This window comes from Helicoverpa armigera, chromosome 10 (assembly GCF_030705265.1).
Source record: "Helicoverpa armigera isolate CAAS_96S chromosome 10, ASM3070526v1, whole genome shotgun sequence".
NCBI lineage: Eukaryota > Metazoa > Arthropoda > Insecta > Lepidoptera > Noctuidae > Helicoverpa > Helicoverpa armigera.
In genome coordinates, this window is record NC_087129.1 from 3,062,917 (window position 1) to 3,082,744 (window position 19,828).

The 19,828-nt window shown below is 36.5% G+C and overlaps 4 protein-coding genes across 6 annotated transcripts; 1 reads left to right on the plus strand and 3 right to left on the minus strand.

Moving 5' to 3' along the window:
• Positions 1-207: 207 nt before the first annotated feature.
• LOC110374428 (tetraspanin-9) lies at positions 208-6,799 on the minus strand. 3 transcript variants are annotated; one of them, XM_021332130.3, is made up of 6 exons: positions 5,926-6,072; positions 4,393-4,477; positions 2,750-2,941; positions 2,143-2,397; positions 1,665-1,796; positions 208-399 (listed from the first exon to the last, which is right to left on the minus strand). In XM_021332130.3, exons 1-6 carry the CDS (start codon positions 5,991-5,993, stop codon positions 352-354), a joined length of 780 nt encoding a protein of 259 aa, XP_021187805.2. In that variant the 5' UTR covers positions 5,994-6,072; the 3' UTR covers positions 208-351. The 3 variants fall into 3 exon arrangements, with proteins under 3 accessions (XP_021187805.2, XP_021187806.2, XP_021187807.2); XM_021332131.3 differs by lacking the exon at positions 5,926-6,072 and adding an exon at positions 6,743-6,799 and having other exon boundaries at positions 209-399; XM_021332132.3 differs by lacking the exon at positions 5,926-6,072 and adding an exon at positions 5,781-5,859 and having other exon boundaries at positions 209-399.
• Positions 6,800-7,824: 1,025 nt separating this feature from the next.
• LOC110374417 (tudor domain-containing protein 3) lies at positions 7,825-15,256 on the minus strand. Its single transcript, XM_064036507.1, has 7 exons — positions 15,098-15,256; positions 14,931-15,015; positions 14,446-14,836; positions 13,712-13,896; positions 12,236-13,579; positions 11,982-12,096; positions 7,825-11,374 (listed from the first exon to the last, which is right to left on the minus strand). Exons 1-7 carry the CDS (start codon positions 15,130-15,132, stop codon positions 11,310-11,312), a joined length of 2,220 nt encoding a protein of 739 aa, XP_063892577.1. The 5' UTR covers positions 15,133-15,256; the 3' UTR covers positions 7,825-11,309.
• A 757-nt stretch (positions 15,257-16,013) lies between these two features.
• LOC110374391 (copper transport protein ATOX1) lies at positions 16,014-16,773 on the plus strand. Its single transcript, XM_021332073.3, has 2 exons — positions 16,014-16,180; positions 16,267-16,773. Exons 1-2 carry the CDS (start codon positions 16,172-16,174, stop codon positions 16,474-16,476), a joined length of 219 nt encoding a protein of 72 aa, XP_021187748.1. The 5' UTR covers positions 16,014-16,171; the 3' UTR covers positions 16,477-16,773.
• On the minus strand, positions 16,336-19,801 carry LOC110374390 (notchless protein homolog 1). Its single transcript, XM_064036573.1, has 7 exons — positions 19,423-19,801; positions 19,119-19,337; positions 18,702-19,027; positions 18,537-18,621; positions 18,322-18,441; positions 18,008-18,142; positions 16,336-17,680 (listed from the first exon to the last, which is right to left on the minus strand). The coding sequence occupies exons 1-7, from the start codon at positions 19,555-19,557 to the stop codon at positions 16,817-16,819; spliced, it is 1,884 nt and encodes a 627-aa protein (XP_063892643.1). The 5' UTR covers positions 19,558-19,801; the 3' UTR covers positions 16,336-16,816.
• Positions 19,802-19,828: the final 27 nt, after the last annotated feature.

Here is a 19,828-nt window from a genome sequence, read left to right on the forward strand (position 1 = left end):
ACTTATGTAATGCTGTCTGATTATTTTTATTTTTTATTTATACTTACTGTTTTTTTAAAACGAATTTTGGGTTTTTTACATTTAAAATGTTCTAAAATCTGATTTATATTTTATTAAATTTATTTTTCGTGAATCCTGGAATATCTTTAAACTAATGTAAAAGCTCAAAGCAAAACAAAAGTTAATACTGCAATCAAATTTTTATTGCAAAAAATATTATATTTTTTTATAAATAAATAGAAAAGTCTGAAGGCACACGACACAAACAAATCACAGTACACATTCATAATCGTACAATTATTACTCGATTTACTTTACAAGTCAACTCCCGATGTCACCATTTTGTTGTCATCATTCGATTTTCACGAACAACCCGCATGATAATATTAGAGCCAGCAACTGTAAAAGAAAATATTCACACATTATTTTACTGAATTACTTCATTATTATTCATCGTTCTATTTTGGTAAAAATCACGTTCGCGACGTAAAGGCATGCATAATAGTTTTTTTGAACCATAAATTCCGTTTATTTTGCTTAGATTACTGATTCGGTTAATAATGATTGTCTAATGGAATTTATCGATAGTCCATAAGAGAATTTTCTGCAAAGCTAAGATGAACGGGATTTTTTATCTCGTTCCTGCCAATTATACTATCTCTTTCATATTGTGCGTGACGTCACTGGCATGTCTTTTGTTTATCTGTCGCTCTCTTTCTTATTGTATATCTGTCTCTTTCATTTTGTGCGTGACGTCACTGGCATGTCATTTGTTTATTATATGTTGTTCTCTTTCTTATCATACCTCTGTCTCGTTCATTTTGTGCATGACGTCACTGGCATGTCATTTGTTTATTGTATGTCGCTCTCTTTCTTATTGTATCTCTCTCTCGTTCATTTTGTGCATGACGTCACTGGCATGTCATTTGTTTATTGTATGTCGCTCTCTTTCTTATTGTATATCTGTCTCTTTTATTTTGTGCGTGACGTCACTGGCATGTCATTTGTTTATTGTATGTCGCTCTCTTTCTTATTGTATATCCGTCTCTTTCATTTTGTGCGTGACGTCACTGGCATGTCTTTTGTTTATTATATGTCGCTCTCTTTCTTATTATAACTCTGTCTCCTTCATTTTGTGCGTGACGTCACTGGCATGTCATTTGTTTATGATATGTCGTTCTTTTTCTTATTATTACTTTATCTCCTTCATTTTGGGCCAATACTAAATGCAATAATTGATGATTAAACGAACTTACCTGTACGTGAAGTTCTAATGGAATACGTACCTAATTGATATAAACCTACTTCGTGCAAACTTTCTTTTGCACAAAATAGACTTGATTATGGAGCCTTTCTATGTAGCATTAGTTATTGAATAAGTCAATAAAGTAAAAAGAGTTTTGATTCTAGTGGTTATTTCGATATGCCGTTTACACCTAGATGTAGCCGGTTAAAACTAGGTGTAGTTGCACTTCGGGCCATGCTACATATATCTACATACATGCAAAGTTGTAAAAAAAATACTATCGACATCGGATCGACCGTACTTAATAATCATCATCTCCTAAACCTTTTCCCAACTATGTTGGAGTTTGCTTCCAGTCTTACCAACGGAGTATCAGTGTTTTCGGCCTTATAGTATTTTAAGAATTTAAAATAATTACCATTATCAAAGCAATGATGAGTGCGGCGCTGCCGACGTAAACGGCGTCTTCCCGCAAGAAGTCTGTCACCTTAGTGAGACAGCCCTCCACGTACATAGTTGTGGGGTTCGGAGACGCCTTGCAATCCATTCTCTGGAACATTTGGAAAGTGTTTTAGGGAAGATAGCTGAATTATTTTACCAGTGGTATTAATCTCGTTGGTTGGTTTTTTTTTGGATAGACACACCAAAATTTGTATTGAAACGAGAAAGTATTGTGGGGATTAAAACGAGTGAGGTGTAATATTTGAATATATTAGATATTAATAATGTACTTGCGAATCGTGAAGTATGTATGTGTACTTGTCTATGTGTATTAAAAACAGCAGCCTCTAACATCGTTTACTCTAATCCACCTACACGTATTTGTCACGGAATCGTACATTACCTAAGTACCAATTTATCTGGAAAAGTCTCCATTAAACCAAAAGACAACTAACCTTCCCAGGATAGACTTCTCTACAGCAGCTCTCAGGCACATTATCGTTCCAATCCTTATAGCCCTTGACTCCGCAGCACTGTAGATACGTCTGCGTATCATCCCAGGACTTGGTGTACTCGTGGCGGACCCCATAGTAAGGGATGGCGGCATACAGCTCCCGGTCTAGGGTCGACATCACCTTCTCTCGGAAGACGAACTGGAGGATCCCGCCAACCAGCATGACCACGAAGATTATGAAGACTAGGATGTAGTACTGGAATGTTACGAAGAATAATGTTAATAATTAGGGTACAGTAGTACGTAAAAATATAAATAGGTAAGTATAAGTCATTTTGGGTTTTTGAAAGTAGATATAAAAATCTTATCGTGCTTTAGATGGGCCATGGAATGATTATCTTGTTCCGAAAATCGATGTTATTAGAAAATTACAAACTTAAATTACTGCATCTCAACTTATTTAGTACAGTTCAGTTGATAACATAGAACTCAGACCTAGACTTGCCACCAATCTCGTTAAGAACTCCATATTAAAAGGCATTTATTTTACGAGCTAACTTTAAAGTTACGTCATTACATCAGCCTCAATAGTTCCACAATTCACATACCGTAAGCAGCATACATTTGACCTCCTTAGCGGCTCCGCAGCAGCCCAGCAGCGAGAGCAGCATGAGAGCCGCTCCCATGGCAACCACCACAACAACTGACGCTATGAACATGTTGTTGCTCATCAGCGTGCTGGAGAACGACCGGGAAGTCCATACCCACAAGCCTACAGCTAGCGCAACTGCGCCACCGATCTGGAATTTTTAAATGTATATGTTAGTTTGGAAAAAAAATAAATGAAATCGTAATATTAATATCCAATTAAACTATTTAAGAAGCCTTATTGGTCCATCACCATAGCTCAAAAGGAAAGATACTACAAACTCCTTTTCAACCACCACAATTTTATAACAAGCAAAGAGTATTTATTTCTGACAGAGTAAGCGTACTGGCCGATTTTGGTGAAAAAAAATATGGATGCCATAAGATGAAAATTAAAAAGTTAATAAAAAGTATACTTTATGGCATCTTTAAATTATTTTGACGGAAAATGGCCAGTGTATGTGTCTTATATTTGACAGTTGCATTAAAGAGGTAAAATTCCTCAATATGGAATTCCATTCGCCTCTAAAAAAAAAACATTCCTACATTTGTTTGCTATCAAAGTGCATTTAATATCTTTGCATGTTAAGCAAACTATGTACCAGTTGTACTTGATTGATGTAATTGGCATCCGCAGATAATAACAAGATAAAAGGTCACAGAATCACTTGCATAGGTATGGCAATGATGACATACGCGCAACGGATGCATGGATCCTGTCTGATACAAAATATGCCGGATGTTCTAAGTAAATGCCAGTTACTTGATGAAAACAATGTATTAAGAAAAGACCGAATCTCATCATCTCATTCACGAATAGAATCGAAGTTTTACATAACAAAATATCGCCTAATTTTTACGTTGAATTTAGTGCAAATCACCCTTTTGCGTAATAAGATGTTACTTTTATGTAGCCCAAAATACTTATAAAGTGTATGGACACACAAAAGTAAAAGAGCTTTAACTGGGGGCAAAGAAGCGCCCTCGCCAAGACAGTAAATTATTCTTTATCAACCTATTGTGCCTAACAATAAAAAATACATTCAGTTTTTTAATTGTGAATTTAACCATTTTTTTCACTGATAATTACTCAGCTGGATATCCACCTAAATTAAGATAGGATCTAAATTACTCCATGGCTGTTGTTGTCTTAATGCGTTCGTCTTGAAATATTGCTCCGTTCCATCAACAGGATGTTCAAAGCTATTTGATGTGGAAAGGAGTGATCTTTGGATAAACAATATTGAATGGTGTTTATTACACCTGTTCTTATTTCTTATTAGCTAGTGATCTGAGTGAGCCTGTTCACAATTTTTGAGAGCCTGCGCTTTTAGCCGTAGATTAGCGTGCTAACAAACTAACTCTTCAGCTGTATAAATGAAATGAATAGGTAGTCACGATTGCATTACAGAAATATTTTTTATAAATTGCTAATATAATTTGGTTTATTGTAGTGATTCTCCACGGTGCACAGTGCCCTTCACACCGCCAGAGACAGAAACAGATGGAAGAATACCATACGTTCGAAGGTGATGAAACAGGGAGGGCACGACCCTCAGCATTGAGGAATTACGACGCAAGGAGGAGGAGGAGTGATACTTACGAAGGTGAAAATATTGATGCATATTAATGAGAACTTCATGCATCTCCCGCAACTGTCCATCGCTCCTCCCATGCCCATGGCGATTCTGTGGATATTTAAAACATAAAGTAAGATCATAAGCCTTTTTTATTTGGTCCCACGACAATTTCTGCCTTATAAATTCCCCTATACACAAAAGCTGACCCATTTTTTCTTCCCACTGCAGGTGCATTAGATAATGTCATTTTAATGACAGGTGGCTACGATCATGCTATATGTTTGACCCTATTTTAATTCCCACGGTTGGAATCATAGGTACCTACAGGCCTACAGGTAAGTAAGTGTATCTTTTTTTGTTTCTTATCCTGGATTGGGAATACGGTAGCTTCTTCCTGGAAAGGCATACAATTATTGACTGGATGTCCAATTATATAAGGGTGATTTCTAAGTCAGCATGTACTCAAACCCGATTACAAGGGGTAGCCGTTTATAATTGCGCCTAAATATCTCCTAAACCTCCATAGGTCATGGTCTTTTAATAATAATTGAAGACAATTGACAGTCTGTCTAAGGTTAAGCCGTCTAATCACAGGTGCATAGAGCATCGAAGCATACGTCATAATTATGTGTAGATTTATACTTACAACCTTGAGTACTAAACAGTGAAAGTTGATTACAATATATCCAGCTGTTTGTAAGCCATTCACGTAGGAACATACATAGTATGGCACGCTTTGGTATCTCTTAATGAGAGTAAAAGTGCTGGTGCACGGTGGTCTGAGCCTCCATTAATACTATATTGAAGGGACCAACTATGTTTCTTAAGTTGCTCCTTAGCAAAAATAGTGGGAATTTAACTATATAGGTGCTTAGGTCGCGTCATAAAACTTTGTTCTATAAACAATACGATACCAAAGACCAGTCGGTTGATCAGATTAATCTACTTATTATAGCATTTATTTAGTGCTTAATGTAAATTCTTCTTAATGGTGTCGGGAGCTCGTATTCAGTTCACAGGAACTTCTGCCTCTTTTATAACAAATAATTTTAATTAAGTACTTACAGAGATATTTGACACCGGTGATCAATTCGATGGATCTTATGACATAACACACCATAGTTAGGTCACTGGACTATATACAGAAAATAGGATCTTAGTGCGGAGTATTTAGACCCACGCGTAATTAGATCAAGTAAGTCCGTGTTCAATAATGAACATACCACGTGTAGATAATTTACTGACAAGTTTTTATCATTCTATGTACATATAACCAACTCGAATCAGTTTGACAAATGTAAAATGTCTAAAAACATATCAATGCTTGCAGTTTAATTGCATTACTTGCAAAGATTGTAATGAATCTAACCGCAGTACAAAAACTTGAATCAAAATAATAAAACCTTAGTACCTGCTGCGAATAAATTACAATTAATTAATCTTGTTGTACCATTGCTTGTACTTATGTCACTAGGATGTGGTCGACATTGCACATTGCTAGGTGATCTGGTAAGCCATGAGACGACAGATTAAACGATTAAATAAATACTCCTTACCTCCAATAAGTAGATTTATTTTTTCTCCTTAACTTTAAATAACTGAAACTATTTTTAATGTTGCTCATTGTTAACTTGTTGTTTCATAAGGTTCGATGACATATTGATCTGCAATTATTGTAGCTACCCGCTTTTCTGAATTCTTAAGTGTTATCGATATTATGTCACCCGGTTTGTAAAAACAAATGTGAAGCGAAAGAGTGTTAACTCTTCCGCCAAATATCATTCAAGATTTTAATATTTAGCGCCAAAGGCAATAAATTCAATTTAGTGGAAGACCAACAAACCCTTGTCATTTAAATAAGTCAAAGTTATTTTTAATGGTTTAAGATGAGGAAAATGAAAAATAATTAGCCCAATAAACGATGCGTTAACTATTTGCTCTCAAAACAAGCTAAGGTACACCTTAGTGCTCAGCACTAAGAGTTAGGTACCTCAGCTTAGTATAATTTCAATTTCGCAGCCTACAATGTACTACCTATGTCCTAAATCTTAATGTTGTTGACTGTTGTAATGTATTTCTATGTATGTCATGCGTGCATGATGTATTACGAGCACTTGCAAAGAGGAGTTACGCGCGCTGCACAGACGCAAGCGCTCAAGGTGATACCCCGGATACCACAAGGTCCATCTAAGCCGTTCTCTCAAAGATGTTTATTAGTGAAAGTGTAATTGTATGACGCTCCATTAAAACGAGCACGTAAAACAATAACATAGGAAGCGGCCAAAACGTGCGAACACCAATTCGGATTTAAAAACTACCGATTGATGTCAACATCAACATAATATTATGCTTAGCGTCGTTTCGTTTACTTACATTTTATCACGAAATCCGATATAGTGTTGTAGAGAACCGTTAGACGGAACAGTTTCACTTTACCATCACTATCGTTACTCACTACAGTTATCACGTTAATTTGAACAGTTCATTCACAAATGTTTGTTGTAGAAGGCGACAAGTGCGTCGTGGCCGGTCGGACAGACTCGACTGGTTTGTTGAGTCAAGCGGGCGACGCCCCACCAAGCTGTAGGCTGTAGGAAGAATGGGTCAGCCTTCGAAGGGTCCTATAACTTGTTTATGTGGTCGCAACTAGGTCAGGTATAGCGTGTAATGCAGCTATTATTTACAAAGGAAAGATTAAAAGATTACGGTAAACGCATTCAAATGGAATTTTATTTTCTACAAAACAAACTTGGATAGGCTCAAATACTTACAACTTCTTGCGTAACGCATTTGAAATAACTGAATTTTTAAAGCACGTTGTATAAGAACATGTGCATAGCGCTGAATAAATTAATTAAATACCTAGTTGTGTTACTAAGTTAGTGTCAGTTTACAAGATTTGTATCTAATACGTGAGTCACCTTGGTAATACTTTAAGTATGTCCAGAAACTGGATAAATACATGCGTTTCTTGTTCATATCACTTGTGTAGCTTTGTGAGCCGCTATGTCACAGCTAAGTACCTATGTGTTCCAGGTTCGATTTCCACACATTACAATCGTATGGGCCTAAATTCACTCTGTAGTTAGGCATAAATTTTTGCCTCTGGAAATAACAACGTGAATCCAAAATATCTTTGACTTGTAGTTATTATTAATTTTATGAGGAAGAAAAGGCTCTTGTTTTTCCGAAATGTTGACAAATGACAAAAGATAATATGTTTTATGATGTGTGCTTTTGGTATAAAATTTTAAATGTTTTTAATATTTATATTAATGGCGATATTGACTAAGAATTTTTGGAGTACTGAATATAACAAAACACAGTTGGAAGCTCTTACAACTTTTTACCCAATTTTATGCTACTAGGACATATCAAGCCTATTGAGCAAAGTCCAAAGACCCTCCTTTACGCTCCCCCTCGACTTTTCTCTATGAATAAATAAAACAACAGTATGTCACGGTTTCTTTTATTAGCTTTTTGTTAATAAACGTTCACCTCAACTCAACATAATTATAAACTGGTGGTACAAATGTAATCAACGCGGTTTTACATCAATATGAGCATTCCTGCGTCTACTACCAACTAAGATGTCATTGAGCTTTGGTTTACATTAAATTATATTCTGACATTGCAATCAGATTAGTAAAATAAGTTTTAGATTAAAAACTCAAGATAATATACGACCAGCGCGCGATCAAGCATAGATGCTTTGAACAAAATATGGTTTGACATTGGTTAATTCTACTTAATTGTTAAAGTTATAAACATCTAAAAGATAGGAACATAAGGCCGTTCGTAAAGATTACATTATTTAGGCAGACCACGGTAGATATCACTGATTCTACGTGGATAAATCTTTATATTGTTATAACTTCAGCGAGTATTAGATGATCTTTATCTACACTTACTAAAAACTATATAATATGACCAAAAATACCCGTCTTACACAATCTTTGAATAAGTCTAAACAAAACTTAAGGCGTACAAGTCTCAAGTGTTGCACCCCGATCGCGCGGAGGTCGTCATGTGAAACTATGCAGCAAATAGACAATCCAGTGCTTGGAACTTGTGAAATATAACATGATACCGAAGTGGATACAATACCCGCGCGGATTCCTCTCACGGTATTGGTCCTATTTGATTTCACAATATACTCTCACCTGCTACTGGCTCCCATTCATCTATCGCTAATGAGTTAGAAAACATCGTTATAAAATAAGTAGCAAGTGCGAATTATTAGTGATCGCGTATAAATCAATATAGAAAAGAAACTATAGATACATCTCATTTTGTGTTAACTTAATATAAACATGAAGCAGTAAACGGTAGGTGATTTCGTAGGTACAATTATTTATATCTATTTAGACACGGATATAAAATAAAACAAATACATTTCAAACAATATTTTAACTGAAATCATAATATATTACATATTTTGCGCTAAAAATACAACAAAATACACTTATACAAGCAACTCGCTACTGCTGTTGGTTACATACGGACTGACAATAAATTAACGCATGAGAGTTACATCTTTTTAACATTATATTACCTATATTTAAACATTTAAGAACGCTTTAATTATACCTAGATACACAACACGACCTGCGTAGCTTCTCATAAAAAATAATTGACAATGATAAAAATATACAGGCTGTATATTTTATACCAAGGAAAATGTAATCAGGATTTTTTTGGACCGAAAACAATCAAAAGATACTTTAATCGGGCGTCCTAACATTAACTGACTGACTATACGTGTACAAAAAGCAGTTCAATGTATAGAAGCTCAATTAAGGCACTGTTTTTGGCCCAGAATAACATATACAGACTCCCTCATCAAAATCTCTATAATAAAAACATACACCTTGTATAAGAAAAACGTTAACACAATAAATAAATTTTCAATCATTGCCTAATAGAAATAAAACATAAATAATAATATTTTTTCCTAATACATATTTTTGTCCTAGAAAAAGAAAAAAAGGAAATGAGGCATAATACTCTTTAAAGTTCGTACTCATCAATATGTTCCGGAGTCTTATCTTGTATCATAGAAATGAAAACAAGCATCATATTTATATTGACTGTTGATTCACATAGATAGACTATACTGACGTAATCACACATTACGTAATTCATTTTATGACTATCATTTTGGTCTATTACGTTTATTTATAGCTTCGTGAATTTCTATATTATTTGTAGTCATAAAAATCACTGGCAACGATTCATTTCTGGAACACATTAAACGATTTTTTTATAAAATAATAACTGAAAAAGTAATAAACTTGTCTATGTTTTTTTGTTTATTTAGAAACTGGTTTTAGCAATTTATAATTGCTTAACCAGTCTTAGAGAGACGAAGCGAAAACAAATATTTGAAAAGAAGACAACAAATAAATGCGAGAAATTACAAATCTATACTTGAATATCCAAACACATGTTGAAATCCTTTGTACACAAATATTACAAGTATGAAACAAGAAGCTACGCAGCGGCGCGTGAGCCCTTTCATTTCCCTTTATACATTAAGTGAAGAAAGTTGAAAACTCACAAACGTCCGCGTGTCATACGGAACTGTATATGAACATTTAACACGTACTTATTATTATTATACATACTTCACAAGGAGGTACTTTAAAATGTTGACTGTAAGGTTCTCCAAGTCCCATCCAACACCCGCTAACTATCGGCCCAGAATGTTATCCTGAGCAATCGCATATATTCATTCAACTATGGATATCTACACATCGGATCGATAATTACGAGATCCGGATCGAACTGGGGAATATAGTAGCCCTGTGAGGGCATTCTGTAGAAATATTACCAAACGCATCGATCGCAAGGATATTCAACTTCATTCACTCATCCCGAACTATAAGTGGAGTTTAACCAACGCGGGTCACTCGAGATAGGCTGCAGTCACACTTATCAATATCGATTTGCATGCAGTTCACATATATTTAGTATGTTATCGCATAATGCGTGAAAATGTAATGGTTGCGTTACATTTGCTTTTGTGCTTCAATAAAATAGTAGAGCTATGTGCAGCAGCCAAATTAGATGTTAGCAGACAAAAAATATATTTCAGTCTTCTCAGTTAGTTTGTGAAGAAAGTTTTAGCAAATCGATGCAATGAGAAAGCTTTGGTAGGTACAAGCTCTTCTATGTACAAAAGCAAATCGATAGTGACAAATGCGATTTTAGCCCAAGTACCTACTACCATAAAGGTTATTCGCAATGGCTTTTTCTTGAATCGGATGCGTCTGCCATCGTGCGACGAAACTAATATGGCGTCAAGCGTGATAGCGACATGGAAAACATTGACTTAGTGGAGAACCATTATGCCGCGTCGACTGAAGGGCTTTATGATATCTATGATATCGACAGATTAATTTCACGTACTTAATAAAGACATCTTCGTGCTTTGCGGCTGATGGTAGCCAAATGCAGTACACGATTGAGGCGCATGAAGTCAGAATATGAATGTACATGTATGGAGTTTTAAGAAGCACGCACCATTCATATATGATCGACGGTTGTTGAGCCTCACAACTATGAGGCAACAGCCGCAAGACACTAAAATGAATCAATTTAAAGAACTAAATGATTTTAAAAGCATATTTCATCTTCCACCTAATCATCGAGAGTATGCAGAATCAGTCTGTCGACACCTAAGCCCGCTGTACAGAAAATCTCAACTCATAAAACGTTCGTCGCAAACAGCTGTAAAGTTCTACAAATTGTCAGAATGAATGCGTAGAATGCGTACCGAGAATCCAATTGATGTGTGTGCTTGTCCGTGTTATTTGTGGGGGCGAGTGGAGGCGGGCGGGCGCGGGGTGGGGCGCGGGTCAGCTGGCGGGGCGCGGGGCGGGTGGGGCGCGGGTCAGCTGGCGGGGCGCGGGCCGGCGCGGGGCGGCCCCGCGCGGCACTAGGGCCGGCGCGCCGCGAACACGCCGCGCTGCGCCAGGTACGCCGCGCTGTCCGCGGGGGACCCTGCAAGCGCGGATACACTCAGCATACTCGTTTCAAACGAAGGCTAGCAAACCTAATCATCCCAGTAGCATAAACGTAAAACTCATTCTTGGACCAAATCACGAGTTATGGCCAAAGCATTCTCTTTGAACAGAGATTCCCAAAGTTGTCCAGTGAACCCCCAACGGTCCACGAGACCTTAACGGGAGTCTACTTTGGCGTGACAAAAAATGTAGGTTCACAATACGCCCAGTAGTACATAAGTGGGGGTTCATGAAACTTGAGACTGACAAAGTGCCACCGTTATGAAACCAGTGTAGTCACGCGGCTCTGTTTTTTTTAAGTAGATAATGCAGAAAATTATGTCTCCGTTCTTATTTAGAATGTCACAATATAAAAGCTCGCGCTAGGGGATTTTTGTATTTACTGATAATATAACAGTTGCTTACAAAATTGGTCCATGAGAAAAAGAAGTTTGAGAAGCTACATCCTTTGCATTTTTTAAGAAACTTAAACTGGTAATAGTTAAAATTGTGATATATTGGGCTTAAAACCTGTTTTATATGAAAATGAGAAATAAAAATACAATTATAGTTTACACTTTTATTGAACAATAAAGCCTACGCACCTTGATTGGGGAAGGGCAGGCAGTTTGTCTTGAGAATCTCCTCGTGGTTGCCGTACGCACAGAACTTCACTACTACTGTGTTCGCCGATATGCCTGTGATCTCGGCTTCGTAGAACTGAAACATCAACATTTTACAGTTAACAAACGTTTTTAGTTTACTTGGTTACAAGGCTCTTATAGTTTTTGAGTATGCACTGGAATAGTATAATTTGAAAAATTTAAAATGAAAAATATTTATAAAAAAGTGTGCTCACATTATTGTCCTCCCAGTACAACGCGAGGCAGCGGTCGCCAACCTTCCAGTTGATGTCAGCGACGCCAAGCATCGCGCGCGCCTGCTCATTGACGGCGGCGTTCTGGAAGCCCAACAGCGAGTTGGCGAGGAACGGCGCCGTCCGCACGCCCGCGAACTCGCTACGCGCGTATCCGAACTGACGACCGGCGTAGCCGCCCGCGTTGCCTACGTAGCCCGCGCCGCTGTACATGGGGTTCTGACGAGGTTCTACGTAGCCATTAGGCTGCCGACTACGCGCGTAGCCCTGTTCCGGGTACTTCTGAAGTTCAGCACCACGTCTGAACGGCGGGATGTCCGCCATACTTTGTGCTGCCAGGTATGCTTGCTTCGCGTACACTTGTTCTAGAGGCGGGTAGTTCCGCGGCTGCTGTAACTCTTCCACAGCCCGCTGACTGGCTAACAAGTTCAGGTTAGCTGTAGCGTCCACTAAACTCTCCATAGCACTAGCTGCATTACGATAATTTTGTTGCTGTTGCTGCTGCTGGTGATGTTGTTGCTGTTGTTGTTGCTGCTGCTGCTGTTGTTGGTGTTGCTGTTGTTGTTGCTGCTGCTGCTGCATTTTATTCTCATTATTATAATTTCTGTCGCTTCTCATATTCTTATCATTATAATGGCTCTGTGGCGGCGGAGGCAGGGTCTGATATGAATTGTTATAATGCATATTCATGTTATTCATGCTGTTGGCCTGGAATTGATTCTGGTTCTGGTGTTGATGCTGAAACTGCATCTGTTGTTTGTTTTTCTCCTCTAACTTCCTCTGGAATCGCGGCGGTTTTTCACTCTGCGCCTGGTATTTTCTATCGTCTCTATGTGAATGATTATCGTGAGAATAATGTCCCCTACCATCAGATCTTTGTCGGTTGGCACCGTCATACCTTGACCCTTGATTGCGATTGTTATTTCGGCCCCCACTATTTCTGTCCCTATAATTGAAATTATTTCTATCACCTCTATCCTCTTGTGAGGAGCTATTCTGGCGATTGCTCTTATCCTTATCAGGTACATTGGGCAGTTTATCTTCTAGGAAGTCAAATAAGGACACCTTTCCTGATGGTTTCACTTGTATGTCCTCATCATTCAAGTCCTTATTCCGGCCCTTTCGTTTGGGTGGTTCAGGCTCTTTCTGTTGCTTTTCTTTACTCCTACTTTCTGAGTTATCTCTCTTCTGTAAAATCTTAAGAGCCCTGTCAACATTATTCTTGGTGTATTTAAGAGCATTTTCAGCCTGTTCTTCTGAAAATCCTGCATCAACTATCTTTTGGACATTAGCATCCAATAAAGGTTTAGTTCCTCCGCCAAAGACCTAAAAAATTATTTCATTATAATAAGTAATTGCAAAGTATTGTTGTGACACAGTACACAAAAAATTCAATAAAATATTTTTTGTATGTACCTACAATAAAAAAATATTTTTTTACAGTGAGATTAAAGTTACCTTCTTAACACCAGAAGATAATTTCTGTGCTTCAGCAATGGCCCCTTTCCTCTGAGCTTCGAACTCTGCATTGTCCTGCTTGGCAGCTTCCGACAAACTCTTGAACTGCTTATCTAATGTGAGAGCTTCAAGTCTCTGTCCAAATGGAATCCATGGGGGAGGTCCACCGTCTACTCCTATACCCCCTGAAATGTTCAAGTATTTGGTATATCTTCTATTATTTTATACATATTTAACAGTGGCACAGGATCTTTTCAATAATTTTTAATTTTGTTAATTTTGATTCTTATTATTCATTTATTGGTAAGCAGTAAGCTAACAGACAGACTTGTGTTGCTAGGAAGATTGTTGCGCCAATTCTTCTTCCCAGCAAAATCACATAGGAAGTGGTTCACCGCTTGGGTGGGCATTTTGGGGATGTTGTTATAAACATTTATGAGTCTGAGTTTAATAGGATGAAATCATTTTTGTTTTTAATGTTAGATGCATAGCACCTTTCATTGATACAATGAAATAACTAAACATTTTACAGTTTACGCCAATAATAAAGAATGGAGGACCATAGCAACTAATTCCACAACTTATTACAGTGATTGTAACATTGTCATAAAAATAAACATTTTATACAGTACCCCAAGTTTTTCAAACATACTGTTGCATAGTTAGTTGTTACTGGCAACATTTTCAAAAAAACTATTTCAATTAGATGAATACATACAAAAGAATAAACTCACCTCTAGTATGCTTGGCAAGACTCCTATTTAGTTCCCACTTTTCTATCATATGAGTAACTTTTCCCCCCAAAACTGATATAACATCTGGCACCAACCACACCACACCATGGCACACTTCGAGCCCTTCATTGCTTAGCAACACCTTTGTGCCCGGAGGAGTATTAATACTTAAACTGGATATAGGACTCGTTTCTAGGCCTGTACATGTTGTTTTACCGTCATGCAACGTTAACTTAAGCATTCGAGGAGCAGATGTTGATTCCTCATTTGCCTTCGGAGCTGATACATTCCTAATCTTCTGTATTTGCAGTATTACTGGCTTCTCTAACTTAGACGGCTCTTTAGTAAAGTCTTCAGGAAGCGCTGCGTCTCCAATATCTCTTAAATCATACTGGAAAACAATAAGAATTGAAAATGAATACAGGCAGAACCAATTGAGCAGTAGACCTTGACAATAATAAAATGCAACTGTATTCGTCACTTACATCTAATGCTTTCTTCGTAATAATATCTATATCTTCTATTTGACCATTTTCACTAACAATATCAACACCTTCTTCACTTAGATGCCTGAAAAAATCGGATTTTAGTTTGACTGTGAACATTTGAAATTTCTCCATTGAAAAGTAGTCTATTGCAAAAATATAATTACCAGCCAAGTTCAATTAAATTTTCCCTGAGTGACATGTTTTCATTTGTGGTTAAATTAACATGACTTCAAGAAAAATAATTAAAAATAAAACTAGGAGACATACGGCACCACCATCAATGAAATGACAGCCACGGTAATGTGTACAACAGATTATATCAATCGTTACGCATTTTAACGTAATCTATTACAAATAAAGATAACCTTGATAGCAATGTAAATTCAAAGCCATATTTCAAATTATTTTCTTTTTTCAATTTCAATGTATTAGATCTTTGTAAACTAATTAAACGAGTTATGAGAAATAATCTGCTTCAACTGGTCTTGGGTGATAAGATGTCGAACTTGCTGCACTGCCCTATATCGCAGAATGGATAAACCTTCTGCCATTATCTCTGATGAAGGAAAGGAACTTTCTCGTTTTTCAATTCGTGTTCAAAATCATTTTGAAGGTTCTGTTTCCCTTACTGCTAATGTATCTCTTTTTCAATGAAAGATACAAGGTAAGGTAATCAAAACTTCGGAAAAACTGACAAGCTGTTCCCCAAAGTTTCGCCCACGTCCCCGGTTCATCCAGATAAAAAGTATATTATACATGTCTCGCATTAGTTTAGTTAGCATTTACTTACAATTTGGGCCAATTCGTACATGGAAAATCTTTAACTTGCATCATTTCACTGAAAGTAATGAGCACCTGCCCCTGTACATTATTGTAGGCATTATTTTTGAGTGAGTGGTACGAGTATGTTATCTATGGTGAATTCACATCTGTGGTTGGTCAAGGTGACATTGACAACTTTAAACTGTCAAAGGGCGTGACAATTCAATTTTTATGCGAGAAAACATTGAATTTTGAATCTTATTTTCTTACTCTAAATAGTAATTTTGAATAATATTTATTTTTGTATCTTGCTATCGGCGGAAATATTGAATAATTTTTGACAACGTCAGCTAGCTGCATAGTGATTGTACCAGATTGTACTGATTATTATTGATAAGCTTATCTAGAAACGATTGTATCTTAGACTTTCTTTACACCTATTATCACTCGAGCTAAATACACGCTAAAGTGCAATAATGTCGTCAGTGAGTACATTCGTCAATCTATTCCCATCATTATAAATTGTGATAAAATACTGTTGAAACTATAACTTTGTATTTCTCATTTGCAGACTCATATTTTCAATGTGGAAATGACTTGCGAGGGGTGCTCAGGTGCTGTAGAAAGAGTACTGAATAGATTAAAAGGGCAGGGTGTGGATAATGTATCGATAAGTTTACCAGAACAGAAGGTGTCAGTCACATCCACACTAAGTGCTGACCAGTTATTGGATGTAATTAAGAAAACCGGCAAGAAAACAACGTATGTAGGGACACAATAGTTCTGATAAGAAAACTTTACCATAGTAATAGATAAGTGCAGAATGCCAGACATAATTTGTTCTATCATGTAATTGTGTAATTTTAATATCTCCAAATTAGAGGCTTTGAGAGTGCCTTGGGCCAAAAGTTGACATTATCATACTTTCTTTGAATAAATTTGTATTGATATTATATTTTTATGGTTGTATTATGTATATTAATTTTAAATTGATGTTATTTTACTAAGTATATTGAATGAATAACTATTACAGTATTTTAATAAGACAATTTTATAATAAAACGTTTATATAATAACATTGTTTTCAAAGGAAATATCATTTCATAAGTAGTAAAAACTATTCACTTTCCTCCTTTTTTCTTGGTCATAGAATCTTCTAAAGTATTGAGTCTCAAATCAACAAGATCTACAGCTTCATGCAGAGCATTCAAATGGTCAACAATTGCATTAACAGTGGGCAGTACATCTGCACAGTCACAGCTATTGTGTTCATGTGTTCTACTACTGAAATTAGTATTCAGTTTTCTTACTTTTTCCACATGTGTGTCACATTGATCAGTAATGAGTTTGAATCCACTATTAATAGGGTAGCTTCTCTTCCTACCTACCCACTCAATAATGCCACTAGTGTAACAAACATCATTGTTCCTTAGTTTGATCATACCAAACAAGTCATCTTGTCCACCTTCACGACAAGACCCTGAAGATTTATCCAGCACAGAGGGTAAGGTGTAAGTAGTGGGACTGGGAGGAATGCGAGGAATATGACTTATATGTCCAACACTATTCTGAGAACAATCTCCAGATGAACAATCAGCTGGTCCATTGTTTCTTGGTGTAGTCTTTGTTGAATTCATCCGTACAGATTCATTGACTACAGAGTAATTATTTCTCAGACAAGGCTCAGTGTGACTAAAAAATTGTGGTTCAATCCTAGTACTGTTAGCATTCGGTTCCTCTAAACAACTCATTCTATTTGGTTCCTCTGAATGACACATTCTATTTGGTTCTTCTGAATAACACACTCTATTTGGTTCCTCTGAATGACACATTCTATTTGGCTCCTCTGAATGACACATTCTATTTGGTTCCCCTGAATAACTCATTCTCATAGATAGGTTACCCTGGCTGACATCATCCAGGTGGACAAAAGTAATCACAGGAATCTTATGAGTGTGATAGCATTGATACCAAGCCTTTGTGCCCTATTTTATGAATGATGAAAACTGTATTAATACTTGAACTCACATTGCTAACTTAGTATGAAGAAGAACGTTTTAATGCATAATTATAATTGCAGTTTTCTCTGAATTCTATTTTTTGAAAGGCTAGCATGTACTTGTTTGAAATAGTTCTCAATGAAGAGTCCTGAATGGGGAAAGCAATAAGTTTAGAATTTTATCATTAATTTAGAATATAGGTACACATTGTATTTTTTTCAATCATATAAAATTATATACAAACTAATTACAATTATCTAGTGACTATGTGCTACAGTATCTACTATGTAGCTATTATCTTTTTTGAGCCACCTGATTTCTGTCTTTTGTTGTATATGTTATTTTGGATGCTTGTGAGACAGACTTCTGAATACTTGACACATTATCTGCTATGTTTTCTTTAAAGTCTCCTGACAATTCTGTGAAGTTTGTTTTCCATATGAAAACCTGCAAGAATAAATTAAATCAGATATTAAACATGACCTACAAATGCTCTTCTATGCATATTATAATATGCTACAGTACAGTTATGTCATGCATATTAATAAACATTCCTTTGACTAGTCATGTAGGTACATATATTTTTTAGTAGTAGAACATATAACTAAATTTATATTTATAATTACCAGTCTATCATCTCCAGCAGAAGCAAAAGATTCACCACTGCCTGAAAAGCTGACAGCATTCACTGGACCAGTGTGGCCACTTAATGTGAATATTGGATGACCCTCTAGTAAATCCAGTATCTGAAAGTATTGATAATAAACTGTTTGTATCATGCGTATAAATTATATTAGAGATATGTTACTGGGGCAGGATAACTGAACAATGATATCTCTACCTTCATTTTTCCATCTTTACTTGAGGTTAAAATATAGCTGCCACTGGGATGAAATGCTACCTGAGTGACTGCATCATTATGAATACTGAAAAGTATAAAAAAACTTTTATTAGTACATTGATTACTTAATTTATATTACAAAATTAGTATTTTATTTTCAATTACCTATAATACTGCACAAGACTGTGTGTTCTGACATCATACAGCTTCACATTTCCATGGGAAGTACCAACAGCAATATAACAACCAGACGGATGCCATGCCAGGCACAACCCGTTGCCTTTCTGATCTTTATATGTATGGATACACTCTCCATTATCCAAGTTCCACAGTTTGGTAGACTTGTCATCAGAACAAGAGGCTATCACTGAGCCATCACCGGACATGCGAGCACAACGCACCCAGTTAGTGTGCCCAACATACGAAGACAAGAACTTATGTTTCTCTGTTGACCAGAGCTTCACTATCTTGTCATCAGAGGCTGTGACTATCTGAAACATTTTATTAAAACATAAGGTACACAAACATTATCATCAAACTTCCCGTAGTGGTTTTAATTTTAAATGAATAGTATAGTTGTACCTTTGTACCGTCAGGACTAAACTGTACTGATCTCACAGTCTGAGAGTGAGCCTTAAACATTCCAGTGCTGCCTGTAACTGTAGGCACCCACAGCCTCACAGTTTTATCACGCGATGCAGACGCCATATATTTGCCCGAAGGCGAAAACGTAACGTCCATAACGGCTTCGTCGTGCCCTTGAAACCTGTAGCTTCTCATTGTACCGCGCAGATCCCATAACTAGAAAAAAATCAAGCAAGTTAAAATTAATTATTGCCAAGGGATAGAAGATTGCATTACTGTAGACTTGTAACAAAGTTCTTACCAAAACGCTATTATCCAGCGAACTACTGGCAATTTGTTGTTCATTAGGACTGAAATATAATGCAGTAATTCCATTTCGATGACCCTTTAATTGCTTTTCTAAAGACGGTTCAAGGTATGTTAGCTTAGGCTCCATAGCGGAATATAACAGAACCACTTTCTTAAATAAATTGTTCTGTTTTCGCAGTAAAATAATCGGATAAATATTGGTTCTAATATAAACAGAATTCAAATCAAACTGCTGTCAAGCAAACAATTTGTCGTGAACACAAAAGTCAACAACCTTGTCTTGTCTTGGACATCCTAGAGGTCGAATATTTTGAAGAAAGATATTCTCGCATCTTTAACTAAAAACGTTTTTAATGATTAAATAAATTCAAAGATTGAGAAAATACAAAATTAAAGAA